The sequence below is a fragment of the Trichoplusia ni genome, chromosome 17 (assembly GCF_003590095.1).
Source record: "Trichoplusia ni isolate ovarian cell line Hi5 chromosome 17, tn1, whole genome shotgun sequence".
In the NCBI taxonomy this organism is placed as follows: Eukaryota; Metazoa; Arthropoda; class Insecta; order Lepidoptera; family Noctuidae; genus Trichoplusia; species Trichoplusia ni.
The window spans coordinates 602,731-614,482 of record NC_039494.1 but is presented as its reverse complement, the minus strand read 5'-3'; the positions used below and the strand labels follow the sequence as shown (position 1 = coordinate 614,482).

The window sequence follows — 11,752 nt, the reverse complement described above, 5'->3', positions numbered from 1 at the left end:
TGTATTGACACCTAATTAAAAAGTAATACTGATTCGACTTCAGTTGCTGTTGCTGTTACTTTTGTGGTAGGTATAGTGTAAAACTAAATTGAAAATCTGTTTGATAAAACTCATTTGGTTGCAAAACTTTTTATTGGCTCTTTTATAAAACGGTGATTATTTTGTGCCAAATTGATATATTTATACTAACAAGTTTTTCGTTGTGTATTAATTATAAATACAACAGACTTTGAATGTGATGTCAGCGAGCTTTAAGCCATTGAGTCCATTGAGCTGATGCCTGCCAGGCCAACGGTCCAGAAGGCACAATGGCAGGTGAGGGGGGGGTTTGTAAGTAAAACTTGACACTCGCTTCCGTTAAACTGAAAGCGAGTGTAGTAACTTGATGACCATCCATCTAAAAAGTAGTAATGAGGGAATTTCCTTATTTGCACTCAAAAAATTTAGATTTTTTTTGGTAAGGTGAGCATTATAACATTTCATCACGGCGGCGATCTTTTGTTGAATAAAACTGAAACATCTAAAAAGGTGATATTTCATTTCCCGTTAGATCTTAAAAAATCCTGTGTTGAAATAGGGTAAAATAAAAACCGTTTTAAATTTGTAGCAGAATTTTATTCTTAAACTATTAAAGCGCATCAGTATAATTAAATTTTACATTCCTGGAGACTTAGAAAGATAGATTTAGTAATGATGGTGAGGCACGACGTGGTGGGTGCTGTGCTTCACATCCGCGTGGAAACTGGAAAATAATAATTGTGTCGTTGTATTAAATGCCTTGGTTTTCAAATCATATCAATATACTTACTTTTCACGATATTATTTATTTCTTACCCGGAGTGATGATCAGCGTGGTAGTGCACGTCCCTGACGGAGCCGTCAGGTTCGTGCAGCGAGTAGTGTCCCTTGACGACGTCACCGTCGCGGTGCTCGTGCTGCGACTTGTGGTCGCCGGTGTGCGAGTCCTCCACCTTGTACTCGAACTCGTACTTGGGGTGAGTCTGCAAATGTTAACATCACTTTAGAACCGCAATCTTATGTTTACTCAACGTATCACATAATGTTAGGACGTGACTCACGTAGTAGTCGTGGTGGTGTCCGTGGTGCAAAGGCTGGTGGTGGCCGTCGTGGCGGTGGATGTACTGCGACGAGTGCCCGTAGCCAGAAGCTAAGGCGACGACTGCTGATAGCAAGCAAATTACCTACAACAAGATGTTCTGTTATTAGCATATTTGCTACATAGATTTATTTCAACTTTAAAATTTTGTTATAGTTAGAATTACCTTGAAGTACATTTTGACGAAGTCACAACTGACTGTTGCTAACAATTTGTCAGAATGTGAACTGATACCTTGTGACTATACTATATGTCTTATATATGATTTAAAAAGGTAGCCAAGGTAGAGCGATTTCTCTCAATTAAGAACATTGCCCGTTTAATTGTTCACGATATGCAAGTTATGCTTTGACAATTATTACGTAAATTTAAAGTTTTATTATTTGGGCACGTTAAAAATCGGTTGCGGTGTCAATTGTTTCGTTGTGCAATCTATCGCAGATCAGGTTATTTTAGCCCTACCACACAAAAAACAAACAATAATTGTTATCATTCTGAGTTTGATAAAACCTTGCATGCTCTTTTAGGATCATGTATGTTTAGAAATGGGACCCTATTAATGAGGAACAGCCGTCTGTTCCTCTAACACTAGGCTGAATCTTAGGCAGTCCGACATAAATTTCACGGATGATACTTGCCGCTGTAACCACAAGTAATACTTAAAGTACAAATCGAGTTAAGCCGTTTGGTCATAGATATGTTAGATGCTAGAAAACTATGGTGGTGTCTGGCCCACGAACCGGTTTTTTCATTATAATTGACATCTCAATAAATTAGGTGAAAACACAGCTTCATTACTTTCTCTACTTAATAAGAACTTAGCAACTAGCGAGTTTTATGTTTTTTTTTTTGCATTATTTTACACGGAAACGAAACCCTTGCATAGGCAAGGGCTTCCTTCGCTGTGCTAGATTGACAGAGTATTCCATTCATTGATATAAGTTACTAGCATACGTGAGTTTATATTGATGGACCTAAAAACAAGATTGGGAACAGCAGTTTAGATGATTCGTAAGCAGTAAAGAAATGAATGCAGAAAAGTATTGAGCAGATGATTTATTTACAATATTCATTACAACTAAAATAACAGTTTCAACAATCAGTTTCAAATAACTATTAGGTAATCAATGGTGGTGGTGGTGGTGTTCAGGGACGATGTGTTGCGCGTGACCCTCGTAGTGCACGTCAGCGTTGAATCTGAAACCGAAAATCATGATGATAAGAAATCATAAAGGGAGAACTATTTATGATATGACTAAGTAAAAAAATGGAGGGCTATTTAGTGCATACCCGGTCTTGTGGTCGGCGTGGTACTTGACAGTCCTGACCCTGCCGTCGGGCTGGTGCAGGCTGTACTCGCCGTGTACGGCGTGACCGTCGCGCGTCTCGTGCTGGGACTTGATGTCGTGTGTGTGAGGGTCCTTCACTTGGTAAGAGAACTCGTACTTGGGGTGACCCTGTAAATGAATTTTAAACCATTAGCGACCGTGTTTCATTTGTATTTCCAATGACAGACTACAAAAACAGATCATCCTCTTACATAGTACTCGACGTGTTTCTCGGTGCCATGTGAATGGTGCTGGTGGAGGCTCTGTGACGAGGAGGCGTGGCCGTGGTGGTGGTCGTGATGACCATATTGTGCGGCGACGACAGCGAAAAGGGTGGTGAACAAGATTACCTGGGAAAGAGTAGACATGTTTTCAAATGCGCATTAAATTGTCTTACTTAAATTCCACTTTTTAGGGTTGTTTTGGATTAGGTACTTAGATTAAGTAGTAATATGATATAGTTGTGTTTATGTTGATAATTTTATTTACCTTAAGAGACATGATTAAATTTTTCCTCGATGTTATCCTCTTAAAGCAGACAATGATACTAATGAAGTAGGGAATTAAATATTCCTTTTATATGAAAGCTGTAATCGAACATTTCGTAATCCAGTTTCCATAAAAGCTCTTGAATATAAACAGAACCTGATTTTGGCACTCATAAATTACTTAATTGTTACAGATATATTGGTAAAAGCAACCTTGACGAAAACGTTTGTCAATCAAGAAAGCTGTTAAATATTTATTTATTGATTTGTGCATTAAATATTTGATAACGATGGGATATTTATAACGTTTTTGGAGCAGAGTAAATTTAAACTTCATAAATCTGACATGACTCATCTTAGTCGGATCTTCTAGCTTCTAGCTTGAATAATTCGTTTTCTGCTTAGTAATGGCATGTTTACATTATTATAGGCTTTTATAGAAAAGAAACCAACTAATTCTTCCTTGTTGCCTTGTTGACGTATATTCTTTTTTCACGCAAAAAATACTGAACGGACTTAGACGAAACTTGGTAAACGGGCAGTTTTTAACCAGAATTAACACATGTTATTATAGTTTTAATCATCGGGATTAAAACTATAATTTATGTTCGCGTGGGATCATTTTCTATTTGTAGAGGGCGGGATCGCTTGCAATAGCTAGTAATGTATAAAAATACTATGTAGCTCTCCCAGCAAACGATGTTTTGCAATAAAATAATGTTCTATGGAGTAAAAAATAAGGGTATGAAAATGTTGTCCTATTCATAAGCGTACCTAATATATATATCATTTCATAAAAATCGGTCGAGCCGTTTCAGAGGAGTTCAATTTCGTATACCGTCACACGATAATTTCATAATAAAGATAATTTAATAATAACTTTTAATTTGAGAAATTATACTGTTTTATTATTAAATGACTAGCTGACCCAGCAAACGTTGTTTTGCCGATTTTTTTTCTAGGTGTATGTATTTTTTAATGCCACATTATAAAAAAATAAAAACAAAAAAATTCGTCCAAAAAATAAAATATTTTTTTTTAGTGTGGGCAACCCTTGTCACTTAGGGGTATGAAAAATAGATGTTGTTCTATTCTCAGTCCTACCCAATATGTATACAAAATTTCATAAGAATCGGAAAAGCCGTTTCGGAGGAGTACGGTAACTAACATCGTGACACGGGAATTTTATATATTAGATGTAACGGTTTACTCACGCGTATTTATCGGGGTAGCCCGACTAAATGATGTTAGTTTCGGACCCAACCGGATTAAGGACTCCGGTTGGGTCCGAAACTAACATCATTTAATAATGAATCAGTCTCACGATAGTTATTATAAAAGTATACTGTTTTGTTGTTTAGAAATAAAACACCTAATGTATTAATTTTAGGAAACAAGTGATCTGTATAATAACTGTTTCTTATGTACGTTATTTATTTTACATTCGTATTCGTGTTCATAGTAGCCAAAGTTTCGGTCTGGCTGAATCACGGCTTAACTAGTATTCAGATAGTTATCTGGGGAGCGAAAAACTGGCAATAACTTTATAGTCTTAGAAAATACATTTGCAGGTGCTGCAACAATCAACAAACCAAATGACTACGAGGAAAATGATTTTAAAATTGAACTTGATAAATATATCGATCTACTGAACTGATTCTTACAATTATTTTATCAATGCAACGGTCGACTGAAAACTTTTCTTTCAAAAACTGCCTTAAGAAAGATGAAAGATGAGTTCCAGAAATTGATATACAACATAATATTTTAACGATAATTAATCCATCAAGTGAGCCAACAACAGTTCGCCTGTATATATTAAAAGGCATTACCATTATTTAGCATTCATTGATGACATAGTAAACTTGTTATTTATCAGAGGTTTATTTTATATTGTATTGATCTCATCAAAAGCATAAATGTAAAATAGAAGCCAAGTCCAATGGTCAACTTGAGATTTACTATTTAATATAATTTCTTCTTACAACTTAACGTACTCTGGATTAAGGTCTGACTTTTCTCTTTTCATATATGTACATATTGGACGGTCAATCTTTTTCACTTTTATTGTAATAATGTCTTTCATTGATCTGCAAGAAGCTTTACTTCTCATGTACGTATATTTGACAACTCGCTTTAAGAGTATACTGAAATGTCAGTATCAGAGTTATTACTTTCACACTATATTAAAAGCCGCAAAAAGTATGAAGTAATGCTTGTTTGCCGTCTGAAGGTCTGGTAATCTTACCAATAAATAGTTTTACAGAGGTAAGTAGGTATGTTTTTGGATGAGATAAGAAACAGGTAAATTAAAAGAAGTCAGCATTTATATTTAACACATATTTATTACAAAAAAAAATGTAACAATCAGTTCTTTATAACAACAATAAAACATCACAGAATCAAACTTTTCAAAGAATCAATGGTGGTGGTGGTGGTTGTGTTCAGGAACGACGTGTGTGGCGTGACCCTCGTAGTGCACGTCAGCGTTAAATCTGTAAATATACAAATATTGTAACATGTGTTTTCAACACAACTGTCTTTCAGTAATAACTCTTAAATAAATAAACTTACCCAGTTTTGTGGTCGGCGAGGTACTTGACAGTCCTGACCCTGCCGTCGGGCTGGTGCAGGCTGTACTCGCCATGCACGAGGTGACCGTCGCGCGTCTCGTGCTGGGATTTGATGTCGTGAGTGTGAGGGTCCTTCACTTGGTAAGAGAACTCGTACTTAGGGTGACCCTGTAACCATGAAGAAAATGAGATAACTATTGGCAACCGTGTTAAATTAAAAAACATCCACAATTCAATTCAAACATTTATCATCCTCTTACGTAGTACTCGACGTGTTTCTCGGTGCCATGTGAGTGGTGCTGGTGGAGGCTCTGTGATGAGGAGGCGTGACCGTGGTGGTTGTCGTGGTGACCGTATTGAGCGGCGACTACGGCAAGAAGGGTGGCGAACAAAACGACCTGTGTGTCGGAATAAGTAAATTTTTAGATTACGTTTCTTTAGAAGTGGTTAAAACAAACAATCAAGTCTGAGTCGGACTCGCGATACTTAGGGTTTTATTAGGGTCATACAAATAAGCGTGAGGTAATCTGTTGTGTGACAAATAATTTGTGGGTGTTGTCCCCAAATTTATTTGTCCGTAATCTCGTTCTTAATTTTTAGCAGTTATTTTACCCTCTTGGTATGGAATCGCAAAAATAGCAAAAAAAAAGAAAAATAGCAAAGTGGAACTGCTGAATACAATACAAATTATTACCTTCACAGACATTATGAGTTTTTGGAATATGTTATTCTTTTGAGAACGACAATATGACTGACAAAGCAAGCGATTAAGTTTACCTTTTTATATAATATGACGAACAGAACTTGATATGACTTAATCCAGTTTTCATAAAAGCTCTGAAACGATATAATACAAAACTTGTTTGTTTGCAGCAATATAATTTCTCAATTGTTTAATATTGTCGTCATTAATCGGTAAAGACCTTCAAAATAACGTTTGTTTTTTTTTGAAAAAATTTTCTTTGAAGTTTTGTATTCTGATATTTGTCGTGTATCTACGCTTCATACTAACCCACTATTACAAATCAGATTACCGAGAATTTGATCTTTTTGTTACCCTATTGTGTAGTCTAATGCTGGTCTAAAGATTTCAAAACGTACGTCGGTAATATTTTTTAAACATACATTTTCAAACTAAAAACCAGTCTTATCATATCTTGCGATCATCTTAAGAACTAATATTTGATTTAGTATCGCTAACCATTTTCTCGTAAATTTTCCTGGACATAACACTGAACAGTATAGCTGAATTAAGTCAGAAAGAAAAAGATCGTTTGGAGTATCATAATAAAGGTCAGTGTCCGCAGACAGCGAAGGTTGGCGTTAAGACTCATCTTTAAAGCCGAAGCAATTCGCCATTGCCGGAGCCAGCGCGGCAAACGCATTATTCAGTCTCAAAGAGCTGCCGGAACGGTTGTGAGATTCTTGCAGGCATGACTTCCAAATAATATATTTCTATGAATTTATTCTGATTGACTCATGAACTTCTTCTTTCGAAAAGTCTTTCTGTAACTAGCTTCTTGATTGGCAAACATTTTCGTGAATATAACTCTTACAGATCAATTGAACCAGCATTAAAACAGGTTTCAAACTTTACGAGAGCTTTTATGAAACTGGATTACGATGTATTGAAGTTTGGCGTATAAAAGGCATATTTAATTGTTTTCTTCATTAGTATTATTGTTTCTTTCAAAAGAGCAACGTCGAAGAATAAACAATAATGTATTTCAAGGTATTATTTTTGGGAATTATGAAACTAAAACCACAGCAGAATAATTTTGAAACGTTATTTATTAATTAAGTCTGATTATCCAGGTCGTTTTATTCGCTGCTATTCTCGCCGTAGTCGCTGCGCAACACGGTCACCACCACGACCACCACCACGGTCACGCCTCCTCATCACACAGCCTGCACCAGCACCACTCACATGGCACCGAGAAACACGTCGAGTACTATGTAAGAGGATGATCTATTTTTGTAGACGTAGTCATTGCACATAAAAATTAAACATGGTCGCTAATGGTTTGAAAATTATTTTACAGGGTCACCCTAAATACGAGTTCTCTTACCAAGTGAAGGACCCTCACACACACGACATCAAGTCCCAGCACGAAACGCGCGACGGTCACCTCGTGCACGGCGAGTACAGCCTGCACCAGCCAGACGGCAGGGTCAGGACTGTCAAGTACCACGCTGACCACAAGACCGGGTAAGTACTACTTAGCAATAAAAAGCTTAAACTTATAATAAACCCCGTGTGACGTCATACCCTGATTATAATAATTTTGAATTTCAGATTTAACGCTGACGTGCACTACGAGGGTCACGCGCAACACATCGTCCCCGAACACCACCACCACCATCATTGATCCTGTGATTGTTATTAAGAACTTATGTAATAATTATTATTGTAGTTGTACTGAATCTTAAAATAAATAAGCGTGTCAATTTAATATGCATTTTACTTCGCTGAAAACGTCTCATCTGTCATTGTAATTGCTTAGAATACACGAACAAGACAAGGTAAAAGGTCCAGTATGCATACAACATTATTACTTGTATGTAAAGAGAAGTTATTTATTATTATTTACATTATTTTAACAATTCGTGATATGATAACAACTATTTACATGATTTTATCTTATTGTAAATTCAGTAATGATGATGATGCGGCACGATGTGATGAATGCTGTGCTTCACATCCGCGTGGAAACTGAAATCAAAACGTATTTAAAATTTGATGATCTAATAGAGGTTCAATAAACTATTAGGTAATACAATAATAATTTATTTCTTACCCGGAGTGATGATCAGCGTGGTAGTGCACGTCCCTGACGGAGCCGTCAGGTTCGTGCAGCGAGTAGTGTCCCTTGACGACGTCACCGTCGCGGTGCTCGTGCTGCGACTTGTGGTCGCCGGTGTGCGAGTCCTCCACCTTGTACTCGAACTCGTACTTGGGGTGAGTCTGCAAATGTTAACATCACTTTAGAACCGCAATCTTATGTTTACTCAACGTATCTCATAATGTTAAGACGTGACTCACGTAGTAGTCGTGGTGGTGTCCGTGGTGCACAGGCTGGTGGTGGCCGTCGTGGCGGTGGATGTACTGCGACGAGTATCCGTGGCCGGAGACTATGGCAACCGTCACAGCTAATACGCAAAATACCTAGAAGAATAGACTTTACTTGAGATTGTTCCCAAAATACTGTTTTGATAATTATTTTAATCACACAATCTAATTATTATACCTTGAAGTACATGATGTATGTTGTTGTTGATTTGCAATCACTGAGTTAACTGATACATAACTTTTAAACCACAAGTGTTATATAGTATCCTCAAAACCACATTCAAGGATACTGATTTCACTATTTTCTATTTAGTCCGATATGAGTATTGCTATTTTGTAAGAGTCATAAACTACATAATGTCTTTTACGCACATTATTAACAAATCGTTACCGATTGTTACACGTATTGAAAAATTGTTATGAAGCGATTAAAAGTTCAATAACTTTGTGATTGGTGCACAAATACTATTATAGGCCAGTTGACACGCATAAAAACGACAAAGACGTTAAGAAGAAGCTCGTTCTGAAGTGAAAGTGATTACCTGTTCAATGTTCATGACGCCCATTTTCAAAATTCTAGAATTCCAGAGAAACGTTTTTGTTCGATTGGTGAAATTAAATTTCTGCGTATTGAAAACTCTTGAAGTGTTCCAATAGATTGAGATTATTCTAAGCATTTGATTATGAGGTGCGAACTTATTATAATATCAAAACGCTTTAAGGCAAGCTCAGTGGCATAATGGACTCCACGTTAGGGCGCAGCGGGATTGAATGAAAAATGTTAATTTACCGTGAAAGCTATATTTTTTTAATATTTCTTAAAAAAAATTCTGAAGTCGCTATAACGACAACGAATCGAGGTTAAGCAACGGTTAGAACGGCCAATAATAGGGTGGTAATATTTCTGATTGCAATTTTTTATCTTTATCCTATGTGTACGAACCCCTTTTGTAATGTTGCAAATATAACTAGCATTAGACCGGTTTAACGTTTAAAATTTGGCTTTATCATTCTACGGGTATATGTATGGTTTCCTTTGTTCATTCAAAGTATTCAAAACTAATTTCCTTCTGTTCATCCGTCTTCGAAATAAAAGTTTGTCTAGTTAATTGTCATAAATATTTATTTTGATAACATAACATTTTACAAATTTAACAAACGTTCAACAATATCATAAAGAAAATCGGTGGTGGTGGTGGTGTTCAGGAACGGTTTGTGTGGCGTGACCCTCGTAGTGAACGTCGGCATTGAATCTGTAAATACAGCAAATATTGTACTATACCAAATATTTTCGTGCTATTTTATAACATAGCTATTTTTTTTATTGTGATAAGAAGTTAAGACGGCCGATTTAGTAAAAAAAAAAACAGTTTTCTACAACACAAGGTATCAACATTAATTGCGCAATGCGAACTGGCAAAAAATTATAAACCCCTTATTCAAAGTTGCGGAAGTACCATAAGGGTTCGAACCCCATAAAGTAAAACGACATCAAACAAATACGAGACTAATGTTTCATTTCAACAGACTACACTAGCCAAAAAACTGTTATTAATCTAAAATATGATATGACTTAGTTTGTCACAATATTGTAAGTGAGAATTTTTGTGAATGTTTTATAAATAAATATCATAGCTCTGAGTTTTCAAAGGCAGGTAAAAATATGGGCCCTACGGTTGATCTCTGGCCGGTCGTGTCTGTTTGCCTGGCCCATCGTGATATGAAAGGGATCAGGTACTAAACCTTTGTTTACGCGCACATTACAGCCCAAGACGGGTACGAAATGACACGAGCTGCAGTAACGAATATTGTTTGAGAGCTCAAGACATTCAGCCCCATGCACAAAGACTCAGGACAATCAATAAGAAGTTAAGAAAACATTAGATTTTGGGACTAGGTAATTTATTTGCAGTATCATATTAGATAACAAAAATAACACTCGGTAACAATTGAGGCATAACAAAGAATCAGTGGTGATGGTGGTGTTCAGGAACGACGTGTGTGGCGTGACCCTCGTAGTGGACGTCTGCGTTGAATCTGTAAATAAACAAACATTTTACTTTGGTTCTTGACATTAGAACTAGTAGAATTAGCTAATTTAGTAAACCTTACCCGGTCTTGTGGTCAGCGTGGTACTTGACAGTCCTGACCCTGCCGTCGGGCTGGTGCAGGCTGTACTCGCCGTGCACGGCGTGACCGTCGCGCGTCTCGTGCTGGGACTTGATATCGTGTGTGTGAGGGTCCTTCACTTGGTAAGAGAACTCGTATTTAGGGTGACCCTGCAACATAGGTATTATTAGCATCGGTGTTAAAACATATGTATATACATGTATATGGGCTTATAATATAGGTAATTGACTTACATAGTATTCGACGTGTTTCTCGGTGCCATGTGAGTGGTGCTGGTGCAGGCTCTGTGATGAGGAGGCGTGACCGTGGTGGTGTTCATGGTGATCATTGTGGTGTTGTTCCTCATGGTGATGTCCTTCGTTGTGATGTTCACTGAGTTCCTCGTGGTGGGCGTGGTGTTCGGGGTGGTGTTGCGTCTGGTGCAGCACGACGCTCTGTGAGGAGACTGCGTGTCCGTGACTGTGGTGCTCATGACCATGACCGTGGTGGCGCTGCGGCCGCGCGCTCGCCACGGCGAGGAGGGTAATGACTGAAGCAATCTGCGTTAAATAATTACCATTATATCATTGTGATTAAGAAAGTTTTTATATTAATAGAAAAACTATGTGTACAGAGATAGGTACTTACTTTGGCCACCATATTTTTTAATTGTTATTGTTCACTATTTGAGTATCTCGAGGTATCTGTTGATTGTTTAATTTTAATTACGTTTTTATATGACTGTAGCAGTGGCCGATGTTAATGTATTGCGTACGAGATAACCAGTTTCTGCCCAAATTTATTTGAGCAACCTTGTGTAGGTATATGAAACAGATACTTTTACTCTACATTTCTTTATTGAACCTGTCACACGTTGTATTATGATAGTACAGTATGGATTTAAAACATGGTAGGCACATTGTTTTCTGCTCCTCAAGGGACATTAAATACAAAAACCGTCATAATTTTAGCCACTATTATTGGGAAAATGCCAAAGTTTTCAGAGGGTAACTCGGGCCAATGTCAGATAAATTTAAGTGAACTTTTAACCATTTCAAAGAACAATA

The 11,752-nt window shown here is 37.1% G+C and overlaps 7 protein-coding genes across 7 annotated transcripts; 1 reads left to right on the top strand and 6 right to left on the bottom strand.

The window, feature by feature from the left end:
- Positions 1-684: 684 nt before the first annotated feature.
- LOC113502668 (cuticle protein 7-like) lies at positions 685-1,295 on the bottom strand. The gene is made up of 4 exons (XM_026884321.1): positions 1,284-1,295; positions 1,080-1,202; positions 835-1,001; positions 685-742 (listed from the first exon to the last, which is right to left on the bottom strand). Exons 1-4 carry the CDS (start codon positions 1,293-1,295, stop codon positions 685-687), a joined length of 360 nt encoding a protein of 119 aa, XP_026740122.1.
- Positions 1,296-2,241: 946 nt separating this feature from the next.
- On the bottom strand, positions 2,242-2,946 carry LOC113502667 (cuticle protein 19-like). Its single transcript, XM_026884320.1, has 4 exons — positions 2,935-2,946; positions 2,658-2,795; positions 2,408-2,574; positions 2,242-2,314 (listed from the first exon to the last, which is right to left on the bottom strand). Exons 1-4 carry the CDS (start codon positions 2,944-2,946, stop codon positions 2,242-2,244), a joined length of 390 nt encoding a protein of 129 aa, XP_026740121.1.
- A 2,406-nt stretch (positions 2,947-5,352) lies between these two features.
- LOC113502666 (cuticle protein 19-like) lies at positions 5,353-6,212 on the bottom strand. The gene is made up of 4 exons (XM_026884319.1): positions 6,201-6,212; positions 5,767-5,904; positions 5,508-5,674; positions 5,353-5,428 (listed from the first exon to the last, which is right to left on the bottom strand). Exons 1-4 carry the CDS (start codon positions 6,210-6,212, stop codon positions 5,353-5,355), a joined length of 393 nt encoding a protein of 130 aa, XP_026740120.1.
- Positions 6,213-7,226: 1,014 nt separating this feature from the next.
- Positions 7,227-7,875, top strand: LOC113502665 (cuticle protein 19-like). Its single transcript, XM_026884318.1, has 4 exons — positions 7,227-7,238; positions 7,322-7,462; positions 7,549-7,715; positions 7,803-7,875. Exons 1-4 carry the CDS (start codon positions 7,227-7,229, stop codon positions 7,873-7,875), a joined length of 393 nt encoding a protein of 130 aa, XP_026740119.1.
- Positions 7,876-8,058: 183 nt separating this feature from the next.
- LOC113502664 (cuticle protein 7-like) lies at positions 8,059-9,142 on the bottom strand. Its single transcript, XM_026884316.1, has 4 exons — positions 9,119-9,142; positions 8,550-8,672; positions 8,305-8,471; positions 8,059-8,219 (listed from the first exon to the last, which is right to left on the bottom strand). Exons 1-4 carry the CDS (start codon positions 9,140-9,142, stop codon positions 8,159-8,161), a joined length of 375 nt encoding a protein of 124 aa, XP_026740117.1. The 3' UTR covers positions 8,059-8,158.
- Positions 9,143-10,461: 1,319 nt separating this feature from the next.
- Positions 10,462-11,633, bottom strand: LOC113502373 (cuticle protein 19-like). The gene is made up of 2 exons (XM_026883920.1): positions 10,689-11,633; positions 10,462-10,613 (listed from the first exon to the last, which is right to left on the bottom strand). Exons 1-2 carry the CDS (start codon positions 10,877-10,879, stop codon positions 10,544-10,546), a joined length of 261 nt encoding a protein of 86 aa, XP_026739721.1. The 5' UTR covers positions 10,880-11,633; the 3' UTR covers positions 10,462-10,543.
- On the bottom strand, positions 10,916-11,345 carry LOC113502663 (uncharacterized histidine-rich protein DDB_G0274557-like). Its single transcript, XM_026884315.1, has 2 exons — positions 11,334-11,345; positions 10,916-11,245 (listed from the first exon to the last, which is right to left on the bottom strand). The coding sequence occupies exons 1-2, from the start codon at positions 11,343-11,345 to the stop codon at positions 10,916-10,918; spliced, it is 342 nt and encodes a 113-aa protein (XP_026740116.1).
- Positions 11,634-11,752: the final 119 nt, after the last annotated feature.